Raw genomic sequence first — 19,604 nt, 5'->3', positions numbered from 1 at the left:
ATAGAAACATTAAAAAAAAAAAATCGTTTATAGCACTGTGGTATTTATTGCACAAAAATGTGATATTCTTTCATCAAAGAATTTCGATTTTTTAGAAGTATCACGATAATCTAATAAGAAGGGTTTATATTTTTTCAAATGAATAATTTGAAAACTATTAATTCTTACAACTGGTTGTACAGTTTGATTTCTCGGCAAATACAAAAGAATTCATGACTTTTTAAACTTTACATTAGGTGAGCACTCATTCCATTGCCTCTACTAAAATTATTTTAACTAAAAGTTTTTAATTTCCTTTAATATCTCAAGTAAATGGCAAGATTGTTTAGTATTTTTTTTTTTTTAAAATATATGATATCCCATTTGCAGGATGAAACAATATGTTATTTAAAACAAAATGCTCCTTTATATAATTGATTGTGGTGTTAGGTACATGATGTTTGATGCCAGGCATATAATGTGTCATGTCATCTAAAAATGAAAAAATGGTTGATAAGACATATATTATGTTTTATTATTTTTATTTTTATTTTTTGGTTTTTTTACACAATTATTTTTGCACCATTTATAGTAGTAGTTAGGGGTTATCAAATTTTTCTTAAACCATATGCTCCATTCACCAGACTTTCATGACAAATAAAAACTTTGATAATAATCCTAATAGTAATCTATCAAGCAAATTATCCAAACTTCAATAAAATTGGCAATACTTGAAACTCATTTACTATTATCCACTCACATTACAAAAGTTACCTATAACAAAATTTTATTATTAGGAATATGTTCAACTCCACGTGAAAGAAGAAGAAAGAAAATGAGGAAATATCAAATTTTCAGTAACAAATGAAGTTATTTTATTGCTTTAAGCATTAGGACCATGTGTTACCATTAATTCCTATTAACACACAAGAGTTCAATGCTCTACTCTATTTTTCTGTTGATATATGTTCCACATTATAAATTTATTTCATTTTATTGAAATTCTCTTGATGTAATTTATGTCACTTTGACAAACATTTTCTTCTTAGCCTTATTGCTTAATTTAGTTTGTAATTAATCCTGTATGATAAATGGAATTCTGTTTTCTATACTCACAAATATTCATCTTTGTCTCCATTCCCATCTATTCCTAAACACTCATTCACTCTTTGGGTCACATTTGATATCTTGGTGTGCTGGTCACTGGAGAGGAAGATCAATTAACCGTGAGACTGTCTCAAGAATGGCCCTTACCTCACTTGTCTACAATGTTTGGATCGAAAGAAAGAAACCACAGAATCTTTAAGAAGAAAAGGCTTTCAGCAAATTCAGTCCTTAATCGTACTCTTGAGGAGTTGATCTCATGCGCATCATTCATGAATGGGATCTTCCATCCAGGGTTTTACGCCCTCCGCCAATGCCACCGGATTAGCCTGGTTAATGTAACTCTGCTCCTTGTACTGAAACGTCTTAATTAGTGAGAGAAAGTGTTGCTCTATCTGATGTACACTTCTTCTTTCAGTCATGTTTGGGTTAGGAACTTAGGACTCGGGCCTACCTGTTTTGTTTTGGTTTCTGTAATCATGCTATTGGTCCTTCCACTTCTGTAAAGCTTCTTTTTTAATTATATATAAACTTAACCTTTCAAAAAGGGGTTTTTTTTTTTTTTTTTTTAACAAAGTCACCAATCCATTCATTCACTTGATATCAACTTATCCTTAGCATTATTTCATCGGTTTAATTAGCTGTACTTGACAAACGTTTTCTTTGTACTCTCTAATATCTCATGTATGATAAATGGCATTCCTTTTTCCATTAGTCACCATCTCCACCTCTATCTCTATTTCTCAATTATTTTCCATCCTTCTTCACTCATGCAAAAATTTCCTTAATAAACCCCAGTACCTTCTAGGACATAGCTACATCACAAAATGCAATAATTTAAAAAAAAAAATTAAGAAACACATTTATAACGAGAGGAGTGTTAGGGACAACCGCTCTATCCCTCCACACTTGCTTACACATCCCCCTCCACTCTGGCTTATCTGATCGGTTGAATCACACTCATTATAATTAATATATTTTCCATTTTTGGTGGAATATTAAAAATATATAATTTTAGGATAAAACGTACTGCCCTTTATTGAGAGAAGGTTAGCTCTTCACACGCATACATAGCGTGGAAGGGGGAAAAAGTTCAATGAAATAAAGGGCAATTTGTCTTTAAAATTAATATTTTTAATGTTTCTTGAAAAAAGAAAAACATACTTAGTTATGATTGGTGTGATTTTAACTATTTAGATGAGCGATTGTAGAGGGCACAGTCACTTTAACGAATGGTGTTAGCTCTCAGTCTTCTACAACAAGATACTGTGCAATATATATATATATATCATATTATTGAGAAAAACTTAATTGTGTTGGTTATATTAGTGATGGATACTCATACCTAGTGATATGATTCATTATAAATAAAATATTTTTACAAGATACCATTAATGAAATATTAAATATGCACGTCATTCTCTATATTCTTTTAGGGAGGCACACTCCACTTTTCTCTAATTGCACTACACTTACTTTTTTTCTTTTAAAGAACATGACAAGAATTGAAATCCTTCAATTTATTAACGTATCATCTCCTATTTTATAATGTAATAAGTATCATTTATATAACTTTTAACTTTTTCTCAGATTCTTTACTCCTTTTACTGTATAGTTATGGCATTAAAAATAATTTACTAGGTCAATTGTGCTATTTTAAAAATAATACTCATTTACTTGTAAAATTTAGATTACAATCGTCATTTTATTTAAGGTTATAGTACAAATATAAAAAAAAAAAAAATCGAGTGCAAATATCGCCTCTTTTTTTATAATAATATAATACTGTTAAATGGAGAAGGAGAATATCTTGTCCTTGGTGAATGATTGATGCAGCATGAGTCAACCTTATTTTGGTGAGAGAGTCATGCAGGCATTGTGTGTGGTTTGTCCAAAAGTTTGGTTTCGATTGAAATAAAGAACATAGTTCCAAGAATAAGAACAACATTAAATGAGTATTGACCACCCATTCTCTTTCATTCTTTTATTCTTTTAGGATAAGTCTCTTCCTTCTCTTGTTCCACATATTCCATATCATTCTACACTTGTATATCATAAATCATGCCTAGTACTTCTCTTCATCAGAACAACAAAAATCACCTGAACAACCAGAAAATGGCCATATCAAATTCAATAACCAAGCTGTATTTTCTTCTTCTTTTACATTTTGGTTCACAAATTGCACTCTCTTACTCTTCCATGGTTAAGTTTCTTCCAGGATTTGAGGGACCCCTTCCCTTTCACCTTGAAACAGGGTGAGTGTGTGTAGAACTAGTTCATGTTTCCCCTCCATGCATGTATGTTTGAGTGTTACTATATATATATATATATATATATATATATATATATATAATGAAATGCTTGTGTGTTATCATATTATAATATGATCAGGTACGTTGGAGTGGACGAATCAGAGGATGTGCAACTCTTTTACTACTTTGTTAAGTCGGAGTCAAATCCCGAAGATGACCCTCTTGTGCTTTGGCTCACTGGAGGGCCAGGTTGTACTTCTTTCACAGCTCTCATCTATGAAATAGGTAAATTACTGAAATGGACGTACATCTATATATATATATATATATATATATATATATATATATATATTCTTTGCTCAATTGATCATAATTGTTGAATTAGTGAGGACTTGAAACCAACCCATTAGACTATGCATCGTGCAGGTCCATTAAACTTCGAAGCCGTGCAGTACAATGGGAGCTTGCCCACTTTAGTGTTGAATCCCAACTCGTGGACAAAGGTGAATACATCAGATTGCGTGCGTGCGTGTGTGTATCTCGTATACTCTTGGGCTCGTAAACAGGCGGATTGGATCAAGTTTGGTTCGGATTCAATATGGGTGGGTCAAATATGAATTGTAATTCGCATTTAACCCGTTGCAAATATGGGTTGGGTCAACCCGACATGACCCACCAATCTGTTTTTGGTTTTTTTTTTTTTTTTTTTTTTGAAATAATTTCATCATTATATTATTTTTCTCTGTTTTACAACTACAATTGCTTGCACTGTTTGGAATTGGCAAATTTTTTTTTTTAAAGAAAGTTAATCTGGACTAATGAATTTATCATGTATGCATGTCTTAAACAGTGTTTTGACTTTGAGCCTCTCTCCCCTTGCGTTCAACATGAAGAGTTTCACTTGGTTGCCTGATCTGCATGGGCTAGGGTTAGGATTTCTATATATATATATTATTTGGCGTAGAATCGGTTTCCCATTTGAAAATGAGTTTTGGGCACTTCTAAGCAAGTATTTTTAGGGGAAAATGGTCCAAAGAAAAAGTAGTGTATTTGAACAAAATTTATGGTTTTGTAAGAGCTCTGGAAGATGAAACAACATTTCTAAAAAAGCATAAAATCATACGATTCAAGCTAGCTCACAGGTGTGATGCAAGTTATAAAAATAAATCATTGTAAATTTTATTTTTTGAAAAAAAAAATTATTTAGCTGTGCAAACACTATTCAACTTGATAATGAAAATTGAGTTTTTTTTTTTATTTTTTTATTTTGAAAAATGATAAAAATTGAATTTGATTACTGTACAATGACTTTTAACTTTGTCACCATTGATCAAAACTGTTTAATAAGTTCTAAACTGTTGAATTTCCATAAAAGTTTATTAAAAATAACAAAAATCAAATAAATTAAATTTGTGAAGGTAATCTTAAAAGAGCGTTTTAAAAAAAAATAGGAACAAGATATATAAAAGAAAAAATTAAATAAAAGATGAGGCCATTGAAAAATTATATATATATATATATATATATATATATATATCTCATTATGCACGTACACCAAAAATATATATTTATGGAGAAAAGAGAGATGAATAGTTTTGGGGGTGACAGAGAATTAAATGAGAGCAATTTAGTTATTTCAGGCATTTGATATTTTGGATTAAAATAGATTTAAAAAATAGGGATAAAATTGTCATTTTGCATTTTTTTTAACGGAAAAAGAAATTGGGATCTGAGTAAAATGTTTGAGAGTAATATTTGGCTAAATCTAAAAGGATGTCAGTGAAATTAACCCTAGAATTTTAAAGAGAGCGATGAGGTGAATTTGAGTTTTTTATATTATGAGTGAAATATGAGAGAATTTAGAGAGATGGGAGGTGAATATGGATCGCTTATATAATCGGTGAAATATGAATTGAATATTGGTATTCATATCTAACCCGTTTACTCCTTTATAAATATGAGTTGAATATGAATATTCATATACAATTCGTATTTAAATTTGGTTCATCCATATTCATTCAAATGCGAGCGAATATGGGCCGTTTAGTGGACTAGGAATAATTTGTCAATGAAATGATAAGAAAAACTTGAACTCACAAATCATGGCTAGTCTAATGAGCACGAGATTCCTACCATCATAGGGTGTAATGGGATCAGAAGTACATAATCTCAGCAGGTAATTTGTTGTTCGTCCAAATGCATACATCTATTAATGTGCGTGTGCACACACTGACATGCACATACTATATGCTGATTTGGATACCGACAGAATGGGCATGAATGTTCAGGCAGCCAGTATAATCTTCTTGGATTTGCCTGTTGGCACTGGATTCTCCTATGCAAGGACTTCGCGTGCTTCTCATTCAGTGGACATTCAGTCATGTGACCAAGCTGTCCAGTTTCTTAGAAAGGTATACCCTCAGCATGTCATGATCCTATGTGATGTATGTGATTTCATGATTGAATTTTTTTTTTTTAAACTGGTTTTGCAGTGGCTGATTGATCATCCAGAATTTATCTCGAACCCAGTCTACGTGGGTGGAGACTCATACTCTGGACTTACTGTTCCAGTTATCGTTCAAATGATGTCAAATGGTAAAGCCAAAACAGATTTTTGAGGTCTTTCGAGCAGCCTACAAAGTTCTAACTCCATGGCCATAGCCAGTGAATGCTAACAATTGGTTTCAAATTTATGGCAATGCAGGAAATGAAGCCGGTATTGAACCATCGATTAATCTCAAGGTTTTTAGTCCTTGTTCTCTCTTTCAGTTGCAAAATTTGATCATAACACAAATGAGTACATTATGAACAAACATTTCTAGTTTTCCATTTATAGATAAATTCTTAAATGGTTGGTCAGTTAAAATAAGCTGTGTAATGTATAGAAGCTGCACAAGTGAGCCTCAGAACTTAAAATCTGCAGGACCATAAGTTAGGCTCACATTGAAATTTTTTACTCTCGATTGCACAGATTTCTTAAGCTAAGGGGCAAGAATAGCTGTTAAATTGTTTTTTTTTTTTTTTTTTTTTTTTTCCCCCCGGAAATTAAAAATAGCTGTTAAATTAGCATTACAAAAATGGTTTGTTTAGAGCCTCAAATTTAGGTCTGGCACATCCAGAGCAATGCACCAGATTATGTGGAAAATTACACGTAGCAAATATTTTGGTACTGTAATGTTTCACCGAGTTGCTGAGGAGGTTTTTTCCTGGTTCTAAAATGGTGTTTTTTCAGGGATACTTACTTGGCAATCCGATAACATTACCAGCTTCTGAAAGCAATTACCAAATCCCATTTGCTCATGGGATGGCACTTATTTCAGATGAACTCTATGAGGTAGTTTCATACTCTTCAGTCTCGTGTGTCAATCATAATATTAATTAGCCCTAGCCGCGAAAAAATGTAAAATAGTATCATTAGCCATTAAAATTATTATCTGACTCCGGTCTGCAACAGTCATTGAAGAGAAGTTGTAGAGGAGAGTATCAATATCCGAACATAGATCCTACCAATTCTCTGTGTTTGAAGGATCTTCAGGCTTTCGATCAGGTAGGCGCGACCATACTGTTTTGTAACTCTTGGTGCCACTTTTTTTATGCCAAGTACTTGATGAAAGGTCATTGCTTTCATTTGCAGAGTATTAGTGGAATTCAGAATGCACATGTTCTAGAAAAGTTGTGCGGTTTCGCCTCTCCAAAACCACATGAATTGTTTGGCAAAAGATTGCTAAACGAGAAATCCAGAGAGCTCTCTGTTCCTGAACCATCATCACTCTCTGCATTTAGTTGTCGCGTAAATCCTCTCTCTGCATATCATTAAGGAAGTAAATTTTCAGTGTATTTTTGAACTCATCAGTGAGAAATGTTTTGTGTATTTTGTGATTTTTTTTTTTTTTTTTTTTGGAGCTTAAAAGACTAATGTTGAATCAGTAGCATTAGCTATGAATCCAACAAGTTAATATTATAATATTGAAAAAACAGTGATCACGAAATTAAAAGGAAAAAAAACAAGGTCTTTGATTGAAAATAATTTGAAATCCTACATAATCTTCTTATACTTGACATGAATATTGAGATTGTTTAACCACCTTATCTTCTGTGACTACAGATTGATGGATATCTGCTTTCTTATTACTGGATTAGCGACGATAGAGTCCAAGAAGCACTTCATATAAGAAAGGTATAACAATATTATTGTTTGGAAACTAGGAAAAAAAATATTTTTGTTTGGAAGAAAATGTTTGGTACTGACAAAACTAAAAAACGGAAGTGTAACTATTAATTTTACACAGGGAAGTATAGGGAACTGGATAAGATGCGACCATGGATTGTCTTATACACCCACAATCAAGGACAGTTTCCATTACCATGTAAACCTCAGCACTAAAGGTTACCGGTCTCTCATATACAGGTGAAACATTATTGCTTGAAGTTCTTTTTTTTTCGGGAAAGTTCAAGCAAACGCACATACACACACAGTATTGCCCCCTAACAGGAATCGAACGTCGTCTAGAATAATGTCCATTGGTTCTAAAGATTCCATATAATGTGACCCTTTGGTGTTGATGGCACAGTGGTGACCATGACATGATAGTGCCATTTTTGTCAACTCAAGCATGGATAAGATCTTTAAATTACTCCATTGTTGATGACTGGCATTCCTGGATTGTCGAAGGCCAAGTTGCCGGGTAAATTACTGAATTATGCCCTAAATTCTTTTTAGGTTTAATTAGATTGAGATTAAGCATATCAGAAAAGCTAATTATATTAATGGAAATTTGATTATTGCACATGTGTAGTTATACAAGGACTTACTCCAATGGGATGACATTTGTGACAGTGAAGGTACAAATCATTCATTTTCTTGCTTCAATTTGCTATTCCTCTTTAGCAAAATAGGTTCAAGAAAATTATATGTGTGTGAACTATCCACCTTTTGAACATAACTGAACATGTATATATATATATATATATATTTGTTTATCTTTTTGGTTTTTGTTTCAGGGAGGAGGGCACACAGCTCCAGAGTACAGGCCCAAAGAATGTTCAGTTATGTTCAAAAGGTGGATAGTTCAGGAACCTTTGTAATGAATCTGAAGCTCCAAAATTCTGATATCACATATGGTCTCCTTGTTATATTATCATATATTTGCTTATTTTAATTTTAAATAATGGTGAAATTGTGCGTCTATAAGCACTAGCCTGCAATTTTAACTTGTACCAGAACTAGAAGTTACATTAAACTTTATACAATAAGTTTTTTAGTCTTTTCGAATTTTGTTTCCACGCTTGGTTCTTCTTTACCAAGATCCTCCGGGACCACAAGAACTTAAAAGAGGGATTGTGGGCTCCACCATTGTGAAATCGTGGAGCTCACATTCTCTCTTATTGGATTTGGTCTTCGAGTGAATATCACAGCTTTCTATATATGTGAAAAGCCTTAGTTTGAGAGCTATGTCATCGGGCAAAGAAATGTTAAGTATTCAAACTTTAACGGAGGCACGCGTGCATGAGTACACACACATATATATATATATATATAACAAGCATATAGATGGGATAGATTGCACTCTTCCTAGACTACTAGTCATGATCCAAGATGGGAAAAGAGGGTAGTGGTTCCAAGTACTCCAAGGGTGTGAGGAGATCTTTCATTAAACATTATGATATAATCCAACAAAAATAAATCAAATAATTGAACCTAGACTTTATGTTATTGTATTTATGGATCGTATTTTTAGTGGGTAGCTATCAGAGCTTGTGGGACGTTTCTTTGGGCCCCTTCTGGTGATAATTGAAGGGATCCAATTTGATTCCAAACAACGAGTCTTCAAACTTTACAATTGTTAGTCTATATATATATATATATATATATATATATATATATATATTATCATGAGCTTGTGTAGAAATATAAAAGGTAAATTTTCTTTTTTTCTTTCTTTTTCTCTTCTCAGCCAGTTTTATTTTACTAAAATAATAATAATAAGGAAAAAATTCAAATATGGTCCAATAATGCACTTTTCTTCACCAGTTTGATTACTGGGGTCTATAGCAACTAAAATAAAATGCTTTAGAATTTTTTTTTCAAAGTATGGTCTAATAATGCACTTTTCTTCCCCAGTTTGGTCACAGGGATCTATAGCGTTTTGTGTAATGCATACCTTGACAAATCTTGATAAAACTTTAGATTGATTTTTCTTTTCTTTTTGACCTTGTGTGTGTGTTTCTGTGTAATTTGATGGAGTCAAGTGGTCAAGTCCCTTGCATTTATTTTAGATCATATGCTACAAACATGTAAAAATTGTGAAAGTTGTCAAATTAATGTCAACAAAAAAAGGCACAAAGTGAAACTTTTTCTACTTTGCAATCTTTCTAGATCTGTTGCATGTCAGTTTTCATATATTTCAAAAGCCTAATGCATGCATCTCCATTTTGGTAACAAAGTTTGTGCATGTACTTTTTAGTATAGCTTTGTAGGATACTTTTATATGAAGTGAGGATGATTTATCAGCAAATGAATAGACTGACAGGCAACATTTTGCAAATGAGTAATTAGAAAACTAAAAAAAAAAAAAAGAGAGAGAGAAAAAATTACTAACAAGTCCTACTTTTGTTATTGAAAGACAAATAAGTCTTAAATTTTTTTCTTTAGGATCAATAAATCCTACTTTTGAGATTTTTTCCATTGAAGTCCTACATCGCTCAATCTTTCATATATACCCTTGCTAAATTATATATTAAATCAACTTTCATTTATACCTTGCAAAATTAGACCTAAAATTTTAATGAAAAGGAAAAAAATAAAAAAAATAAATACATTTCATTGATTTTTTTATAGAATAAATTTTTTTTTTTTTTTGGGGGGGGGGGGGGGGGGGGTCGTGAATTCTACACAAGAGTTTTCAAATTGAATTTAAATTAGATTAATTATTATTTAAAATCATAATACAATATTATTTAGTAACTAAAACTTACAAAAGCATATATATGTAAAAAATATATATATGAACTATACATAAAATTTTACTTCTATTCAATAAGGGTATAAATGAAAATTTTAGTAATTTAGGATATAGATAGAAAAAAAAAATTCAAAGTAAGACTTATTATTGGTCCTAAAGTAAAATTTTAAGGACTTACTTGTCTTTTCATAAAAAATAATATAATTTGGTGGTAATTTTCCCGAAGAATGGAACATTTCTAATGTCTTTTAAATGACACATGAATAGGTAGGTATACGTCAATTTTTATATATATAATATTATGTGGGGATATATATATATATATATATATAATCTAGATCATGAATAAAAAGTATTATGTCCACAATATTTATTACAATTAATTCTTACTCAGGATGCGTATGTAAACTTTAATTATTCGTGCAAATCATTAACCACAAATAAATATGAATCCCAAATCTTAGAACTTCATTATTCTCACATATCTATAATGTATAAATAAATAGTTAAATATAAATACTTCGATCTGTAATTGCAAATATCGTAGATATCAAGGCAAACGTCGAGATCATTTCACAATAAATTAAGCTGCAACTCCAAACAATAGGCAAAGCGTGGAAACTGATTTCTCTTTCTTCGCCTTTTGCACACATAAAAGTTTATACGTGTTATTTTCATTAGGGTATATAACTGATGAGAATATGCATTTTTATAAAGGCAAAAAGAGGACCAGTTTTCGTTTTTGTAACTTTAATTTCACTTTCCATCAAAGTAAGGAATAAATAGGAAACACTTCTCCAATAATTAATTACCAAAAAGGTAATTTATAAGTTGACCAAATAATATAATATTAATCTGATATCTATTTTATTTAACCACCAAATAATAGAAATAAATCACGTGTCCAAATCATGTGGGCCACAAATATAAGAAAATATCTTACAGTCTCCCACTTGACCCATATGATAACTTCTGTAGTGGTTTAGTAAAATAGTCATTAGTGTGCACCATAAATCAGATTGACTCGTTAAATTAGTCATCATAAATACCATGGTAAATAATTTATCAATGCGAGTCATGGCGGTTGTATATCACTAAATGAAACAGTTTCTTCCATGTACCACAATACTAGTAGCCTATTCAACATAGTATATAAATGAGAAGTATCAATAATGATCTAACAATAAGGTCTTTTTCAAGACTATTCCATCAAAGTATTACGTACATGTACATTGTTTAATAGGAAATATCATAAACACATATAATGAGCGCAAAATGTTAAATATATATAAGCACTGTTAAACAATCCACAGTTAAAAAATAATCATTATTTACTACATTCAAGACACATTCTTTTAACATGTTATATAAATGTCTTGGGTGGTAGTTTATTCGTTAATGGATTGCAATCATAAGTTGTGTGCTTATATGTTCAATAGACATTCGTTATTTCTAAATATCTTCTTTAATGATAAAATATTTCAACTTTAGAATAACTATCATTTTTCATATAAGAAAATCAACAATTGCAGCATAAATTTTCAGCAATCTGGAAATGGTACCCGTAACTCCAATTCTTGAAATAAATTCTGCAACCATAAATTGTAACTTCAAAGCATGCTACAATTTAAAAATTCATAATAGACAAAGTAATAATAAATTACTTTACACTTTTTCATAATATTGTTCTTCCAGCCAAAAGGAACAAATAACCAATTGTGAATTAATTATTATCCACATATTCATAAAAATGTCTTCCTAGACATGAGCATATAATCTTTTATCCCTTACCAACTTATATATACATCAAACTCTACAATATATGTATAAAGAATATTTTTTGTTTCTTTACCTTCTAACTAACTCATTCTTTAGGATTGCATTATGCTGAATTTATCCCCTTTTTATGTATAGAACAATACTGGTTGAATAATATTCCATACCAAATCTTTCTAGAACTCTTTCAATATATTATTTATGAGACAATTCTAAAAATTCACGTGATCTATCGTGGAATATTTTTATTCTTATCACGTAGGATACCTCATTCATATATTTCATTTCAAAGTTCTTAGAGATAACTTTTAGTTTCTTATAATAAACTAAGATCACTACTACCAAACAAAATATCATCAACATATAAAATCAGAAATATAAACTTACTCCCACTAACCTTCTAGTATATACACTGATCAACAATATTTTCCTTAAAACCAAAAAAAAAAAAAAATAATGGTATTATTAAACTTAATATACCATTGTTAGGAAGCTTGTTTAAATTCATATATTCCTATCTTAAGTTTACAGACCATGAATTCTTTACCCTCTAATGTGAAGCCTTTAGGTTGTTCCATATGGACTTACTCTTATAAATTCCCATTCATAAAAATTGTATTCACATCCATTTGATGTAACTCTAAATTATAATAAGCTGCTAATGTCATGATATTTTAAAAGATTCCTTCTTAGATACTGGAAAAAATGTTTCTTTATAATCTCTTCATTCATGGCACTAATCCATTTAGTAAAATCATTACTGTTAATGGCTTGTAAATATGTAACTGGATCCGTATATATCTCATTATATATCAAAATCAGATTCTTGCAAATGTATCACATAGTCATCCGGAATAACAGATCTCCTTTCTCTTTGAAATCGTCTTAATGTTATTCCTTATGATTCTTCTACAATCTATTCATTAGTGACAATCTCATTATGAAGTTGTTGATTATTCAATTATTCTTCGTTGTTATACAGTTCAACAATTGAAGGAATAATTATTTCCTTATAAGTTATGGGTAAAGAGATTTGTGCCCTGGAATGATCAAATTCTTATTTTTATCACTCCCATTGATTTCACCATTCTTAATGAATTTATCAGTACTGGTTTCAATAATTATCGTACTATGTTTAAGATAGTAAAACTTGTACCCTTTAGATTACTTAATATCCACAACGTTATAGGTAACGAGAAATTACTTAACATACTCCTAACCATATCCATAAGAGTACGATTACGCCTTTCAGCTACACGCTTCTGTTGTGGCACGTATAACAAAGTGTATTGAGCACAAATGTCATACATTTCAAAGAGTTTAACAAATGGTTAGAGTATTAACCCGTTTTATCATATTTTCTATAATATTCACCACCTCTATATAACCTTATGATTTTCACTTTTCTATCTAGTTATTTTTCAATCTCATTTATATATACTTCAAGAGTACCCATTACTTGAGATTTTTAATGTAACAAATAGATATATCCATAACGTAAAAAATCAACTATAAAGACGATAAAATACTTTTCTCCACAAAAAAATGGAACATTAGAAGGTTTACAAATGTCTGTGTAAATAATTTCAAGAAGTTATGTATTTATTGTGACTCATTGCTTTGTGTGTTTGGTTTGTTTACCATTAATACAATCCACACACACACCAAAATCAGTAAAGTTTAGATTCAGAAGAATCACATCCTTTACTAATTTTCCCAACCTTTCACTAGATATTGATCTAGTTTTTTATGTCATAAGAAAGATAAATTTTCTATTAATTGAGTTACGCTTAATTCTAACATTATAATGCAATATCAAAAGGTTTTTAATAAATAAACTATTAAGTTTGAATTTGCAAAAATCATCAACAATAATACCATAACTCGCAAATTAGAATTTCTTAAATAAATATCATTATCAAATTTAAATGAAAAACCATTAACATAAAGTTTTGAAATAAAATCAAATTACGCGAAATTAAAGAAATATAAAGAGTTTAAAACAATTTAAATAAAATTCATTATCTAAGACCAAACAAAATGTCTCAATGGTTTTAACAAAACTTTTTCCTAATTCTTATAAATAAAAAATTTTCATTTGAATTTGTGATTTAGGCCATAAATAATCCTTACACCTATTAGAAATATAAACATTAGTACTTAAGTCAACCTATCATGTATTAGAAGGAATATCAATAAGTGATTCGAAATATACAAAAGTCAAAAAATTTACCTTTCTTTTCGAATCATTCTTTATTTTTCATGTAATTTTTCTAAAATTGTTTAATACATAAATGACACTTTTGCATTATTACATTACTTTCTTTTAGTAAATTGACCTAAATCTTTAATTTTGAGTGTTACTCACTTAATGCCTTTTTAGGCTTATTCCCAAATTTCTTTCTAACTTATTGAATCATCAGATAAACATAATGATTACCATACTGCTTAAACCTAGTCTACTTCTAAATTAACATAATGGTCAATTATTTCACTTTTCACTTGTCTTAATAGTATTAATTCGAAATAACACATACTGAGTAAACAAGAAATTGAGAATAAATTGAACGAAAAAATTCTCATCTACAATCATCCCTAAGGTCCTCAATTTTGTAGCAACATTAGTCATCTCAAAATTATTTTCATACATGGTTCTAGTACCAACAAAAAAATATATAGTAGTGATATCAATCAATATTTTTGTTTTTAGATATTTATCTACAATACAAAAACGTTCTTATAGTCAAATATTCCTTAGCACTATCACTATGGGGAATAATTATTCGCATAACCATAATACTTAACTTACTCATTCTATTATGGAAAGTTAGTCATATTGAGAATCAGAATTGATGTAGCATTCAAATTAAGGGATGTAATAAAAAAAATATAATAAGATAAAATACTCACAATAATAATGCTTTGAGTTAACAACACGTATGTATAATTTAAAAATATAAATATAATGTATAACTATAGTACCCCTTTGGGTGGTAACTATAAAATACCAATAATGATGCTTACATGTATTTATATGTATACCTTCATTGGTGATGCATTATTTAATTAAACAAATAAGTTATCTTTGAATATCCTATATCTACCTAATTAAAAATTACATACAACCCCTTAACTTTTATTTAATCACTTGAAAATCAATTCCCTTTGGAAAATTATTTCTTATAATTAAATAAACTCAATATTCATGAATATCACAAAAAATCATAAGCATCAATTATTCATGAAATATTGCAATTATGTCTATTACTACAATTAATATTCATCAAATATTATTGTTAGGCCACTTTAGCAGCTACCAACCTTTACATAATATGAATATTAAATTAGGTAGTGACTAATTTATCATTAATTATATTTACTACTAAAATTAATATTCATCAATTATTATAGTTAGGGCACTTTGGTAGCTACTAATCGGCCCTAACATAACATAAATATTAAATTAGTTAGTTACTAATTTATCATTAATTTACCCATTAAACATTATACATAGATACTTATACTGATCGATCCAAGTTGATCGATCCAAGTTTAAACAACTTCAGTTCCAAAAATTTAATAGTTCGAAATTTTAAAGAAAATATCATTTTTTATTTTATATGCATAATAAAATATGTTATTTTTATTTTCAGACTCGGATGCCATAACTGAATCAATTTAAAATTGATTCTCTATAATATATGTATGTATGGGTACAAAATAATTATTTATTATATCTAACAAAATTAAATTAAATTTCTAAACTCACGTATCATTCCAGAAATTTAAATTTATTTAATTAAATAAATAAATACGCAAACTTTATGTATTCAATAATTTATATCTTCAAAAATAAAATTAGAATACTCATTTATAATCACATACAACCAATGACCACATAACTCATTGGGTGTCCAAAAAAGTACTTGTGTATCTTCAATATATGAAAAATATTTAAACCAAATTATATACATTGTTTCAAGTTTAATTTTTACGTAATTCAATAAAATTCGATAATCGTGATACCCAAACCAAAACTAACATGTTTGGTGTCCATAAAATTCATCCCTAATGATATTAAAATTAGTATATAATAACATACATATTCCTTTTCAAAATCACGCACGAAAATGAAACTTCTTTGTTTTATTATACACGTGCATACATGCATCATTAAGTAATTGACTTTCATGCAATTCCAACGTTCGAAAAACCATGTATAGAAACCAAAATCAATGCACAAAACTTGATCCAAACATACCCACAAAAAAACTAATCAAAACATATCCACACAAACAGTTCCATGAGAATGTTACTGTATATGTATATATAGGCGCCGAAAACTTATGCAACATTAATGAAAAATAATGAGTTTATAAACCGTAACCTCTGATACCACATGTAAACTTTAATTATTCGTGCAAATCATTAATCACAAATAAACATGAATAGTTAGATATAAATATTTCGATCTGTAATTGCAAATATCATAGATATAGAGGTAAACATCGAGATCCTTTCACAACGAATTAAGCTACAACTCCAAATAATAGGCAGAGCGTGGAAATTGATTTCTCTTTCTTGATCTTTGCACACATAAAAGTTTATACATGTTGTTTTTATTAGTGTACATAACTGATAGGAATATGTATTTTTATAAAGGTAACTATAAGTTGACCAAATAATATAATATTAATCTCATATATATTTTATTTAACCACTAAATAATAAAAATAAATTACATATCCAAATCATATGGGTGACAAATATAAAAAAATATCTTACAGGCTATGTTTCCATCTGATTTTGATGCTCAAAGCATTGGAAACCATTGCTAGGAGATAAGTACAATCCTCAAGCTTTGTTGGCTTCGAATCAAGATATGTACCATAAGATTTGAATTGTGACAAAATCAAGTCTTCAATGGTTGTTAGAGCCTAGAGGAAGCATTTGATTAGACCATGAACTGCTCAGTCTATTCTCTTGATGTGTATGGGACTCATTATTTATATTGTTTTGAGGATTATATATTATGACAAGTCCATTTCAAGCTTTAATATCACTTGGGAGAGATTATTCTATTGTCTTTAATGACCTTTGTACCATTTGATGGTATGTGCTACCAAATGGTATGTAACACAGTTGGAAGATTCCCTATCACACACACACACACATAAATATATATATATATATATATATATATTTAGCCCTCTTCAACCTAACCTAAGCCAAGGGCTCCACTAGTGGAATTGCGTTGCCCTAATTTATTGTTTGAAAATGTGTCCCAAAGCTTCAATCCTTATCCATCGTTATTAATTTGCATTATTGTTATAGTGCATGTTTTAGAATCTTATTCATGGTTGTGTATATTTTAGTTTAGTGTTCATTGGGATTGAAAAAATTGTTAAACTCTTGTAAGCTTTTGATGTTTATCTTTCAATAATTTCATGTGTTAAATTTGACTTCCTCTCTCTTTCTATCTCTTTCTGCGCGCACGCGTGTGTAGATATGTTCAATTATTGATCCAAAAAGAAATGAAAAGACACAAGTTAATGCATGACTCGAACTCTTTCCTCTTCTTTTTATTTTTTTTTTTTCATTTTCAACCTAACATGGGCAAGTGTTTCTTTCTACATGTTGGGACAAGCATTTGACTTGTAATAAAGAAGGCTAAAAATTACATATGATAGTCATATGCCTCAAGAATAATTAATTTCTTTCTGTATTAAATGAGGCACATGGCTTTAGAAACAAGGGTACCCAATAATGTGGCTTCTACAGTCTCATTTGTTAATCCCGAGTGCTAGCATAGTTTACTAGAGGGTGGTTACGTTAGAATGTAAAATGATTGATTTCAATCAATAACTAAAAGTGAGTGTCCAGTGATAGTCGTTCTAGCTACTGTAATAGATCACTAAAAGGATAAGTGTTAAGTGATAGTCGCCTTAGCTATTGTAAACAATCACTGAAGACGAGTGTCAAGCGACAGTCGTCTTAACTACTGCAACCAATTACTGAAGGCGAGTGTCGAGCTATAGTCGCCTTAACTACTGCAACCAAGCACTAAAGGAGCGACAATCGCCTTAGCTACTGCAACCAATCACTAAAGGTGAGTGTCGAGCAACTATCGCTAGCACTCTTCTCCGTTAATAGAAAATAAGTACTTATTCCTTTTTGTTAATCTCAGTGCTAGCGGTAATACTGTTGCTCGAAACTCGCCTTTCAAGAGTGATTTTCTATGTTAGAATATAAGGTGATTGATTTCAATTAATTACTGAAGACGAGCGACAGTCGCCTTGGTGACTACAACTAATCACTAAAAGCAAGTGTCAAGCGACTTTCACTAACATTCCTTTTTGTTCATAGAAAATAAATACTCACTATTGAATTTATGATATTACTTTATAGTATTTTCAAAATATCCAATAATTTTTTGTAATTAGCAGGACATGTACAAAAATAAGCGCACACACAAGAACATACATGATTAGTCGGTGAATGAAAAGATATAAAGGTCCTTTTTAGAGTGAAAATTACTTGTGTTCTATTATCTGATCTGACTATCAAGCCTGAAACTACCCACTACATCAGTATGCTAGGACTGCCTTTTAATCTATGATTTTCTCCTAACAAGTTGAGAGTACCACTAAGGAAGATTTTATTGGTACAGGTAATAGGGAGGCCTTGGCTTTTCCTTTAAAACTATGTCATTTTCTGAGATATGAGTTTTAACCCTAAAGATGGGAGGCCATGTAATAAAGATTTTCAAAGAACCCCACCTAAACAAACTCAATAATTGCTTTAGCATTATATATGGATCACATTCTTGGTGGGCAAACGTCCTAGGGTGGTGGGGTGCTCCTTTGGACAACCCCCTTTAGTCAAAATTAATGAGACCTACGTGTATCAAGAATCTTCATAAATAAAAAGTTTCACATCGAAGTGTCACACGTAACAAAAATATCTAAATTTAAATGATTAGAGTATTTTGTAATTGATTGCAAGTATTTGAAACTTACTTTGCAACCTTGTGCACCAAAGATCACGTTTTCCATTACAAAAATTTTAAAAATTACCATATTTACCCACCTCCACTTCATTTAGTTTCCAGCCAGCTAGGTCATTGGAAATGCAGTGCCACTGCTCTTGATCAGAAAACCACACTTCTTTAGAAGTTCCTATTATTGCCTACAAAAGTGTTCAATCCTTCTTCGTTTTTCTTTTTCTTTTTTTATCCTTTGAATGATTAGAGTGCACTATTGTGATTTATGGCCTATGTAGGTTCACTAGTGTAACAACTTTGGAATGACTTGTCACTTGTATTCTTTTTTTTTCTGTATTTGTGGTTTTTGACTGTTATGTCTAGTAATTTGATGAATTGGATTGTGCAGCAATGAATTGAATGAAGAGTATGGGGCACTATTTAGAGCAGGGTATGTCCATGGTGACCACCATCCATGACAGAGAGAGAAAAAAAAAAAAAAAAAAAAAAAAAAAAAAAAAAAAAAAAAAAAGGAAAAAGAATAAACTA

The 19,604-nt window shown here is 30.2% G+C and overlaps 1 protein-coding gene across 4 annotated transcripts; it reads left to right on the top strand.

The window, feature by feature from the left end:
* Window positions 1-3,039: 3,039 nt before the first annotated feature.
* LOC132277362 (serine carboxypeptidase-like 2) lies at window positions 3,040-8,607 on the top strand. Of its 4 annotated transcripts, none has more exons than XM_059779216.1 (14): window positions 3,040-3,338; window positions 3,475-3,620; window positions 3,762-3,937; window positions 5,624-5,746; window positions 5,828-5,930; window positions 6,040-6,077; window positions 6,568-6,669; window positions 6,790-6,882; window positions 6,970-7,125; window positions 7,441-7,512; window positions 7,625-7,743; window positions 7,907-8,020; window positions 8,132-8,177; window positions 8,337-8,607. In XM_059779216.1, exons 1-14 carry the CDS (start codon window positions 3,145-3,147, stop codon window positions 8,418-8,420), a joined length of 1,566 nt encoding a protein of 521 aa, XP_059635199.1. In that variant the 5' UTR covers window positions 3,040-3,144; the 3' UTR covers window positions 8,421-8,607. The 4 variants fall into 4 exon arrangements, with proteins under 4 accessions (XP_059635199.1, XP_059635200.1, XP_059635202.1 ...); XM_059779217.1 differs by having other exon boundaries at window positions 3,042-3,338; window positions 3,762-3,838; XM_059779219.1 differs by lacking the exons at window positions 3,040-3,338; window positions 3,475-3,620 and having other exon boundaries at window positions 3,879-3,937; window positions 5,605-5,746.
* The last annotated feature ends 10,997 nt before the right edge of the window (window positions 8,608-19,604 follow it).

Source organism: Cornus florida, unplaced genomic scaffold (genome assembly GCF_030987335.1).
Source record: "Cornus florida cultivar Cherokee Brave unplaced genomic scaffold, ASM3098733v1 CherokeeBrave_3.0.0_Hap2_Chr10, whole genome shotgun sequence".
Classification (NCBI taxonomy): Eukaryota; Viridiplantae; Streptophyta; class Magnoliopsida; order Cornales; family Cornaceae; genus Cornus; species Cornus florida.
The sequence above is the reverse complement of the archived record's forward strand: the minus strand, read 5'-3'. Positions and strand labels throughout refer to the sequence as shown.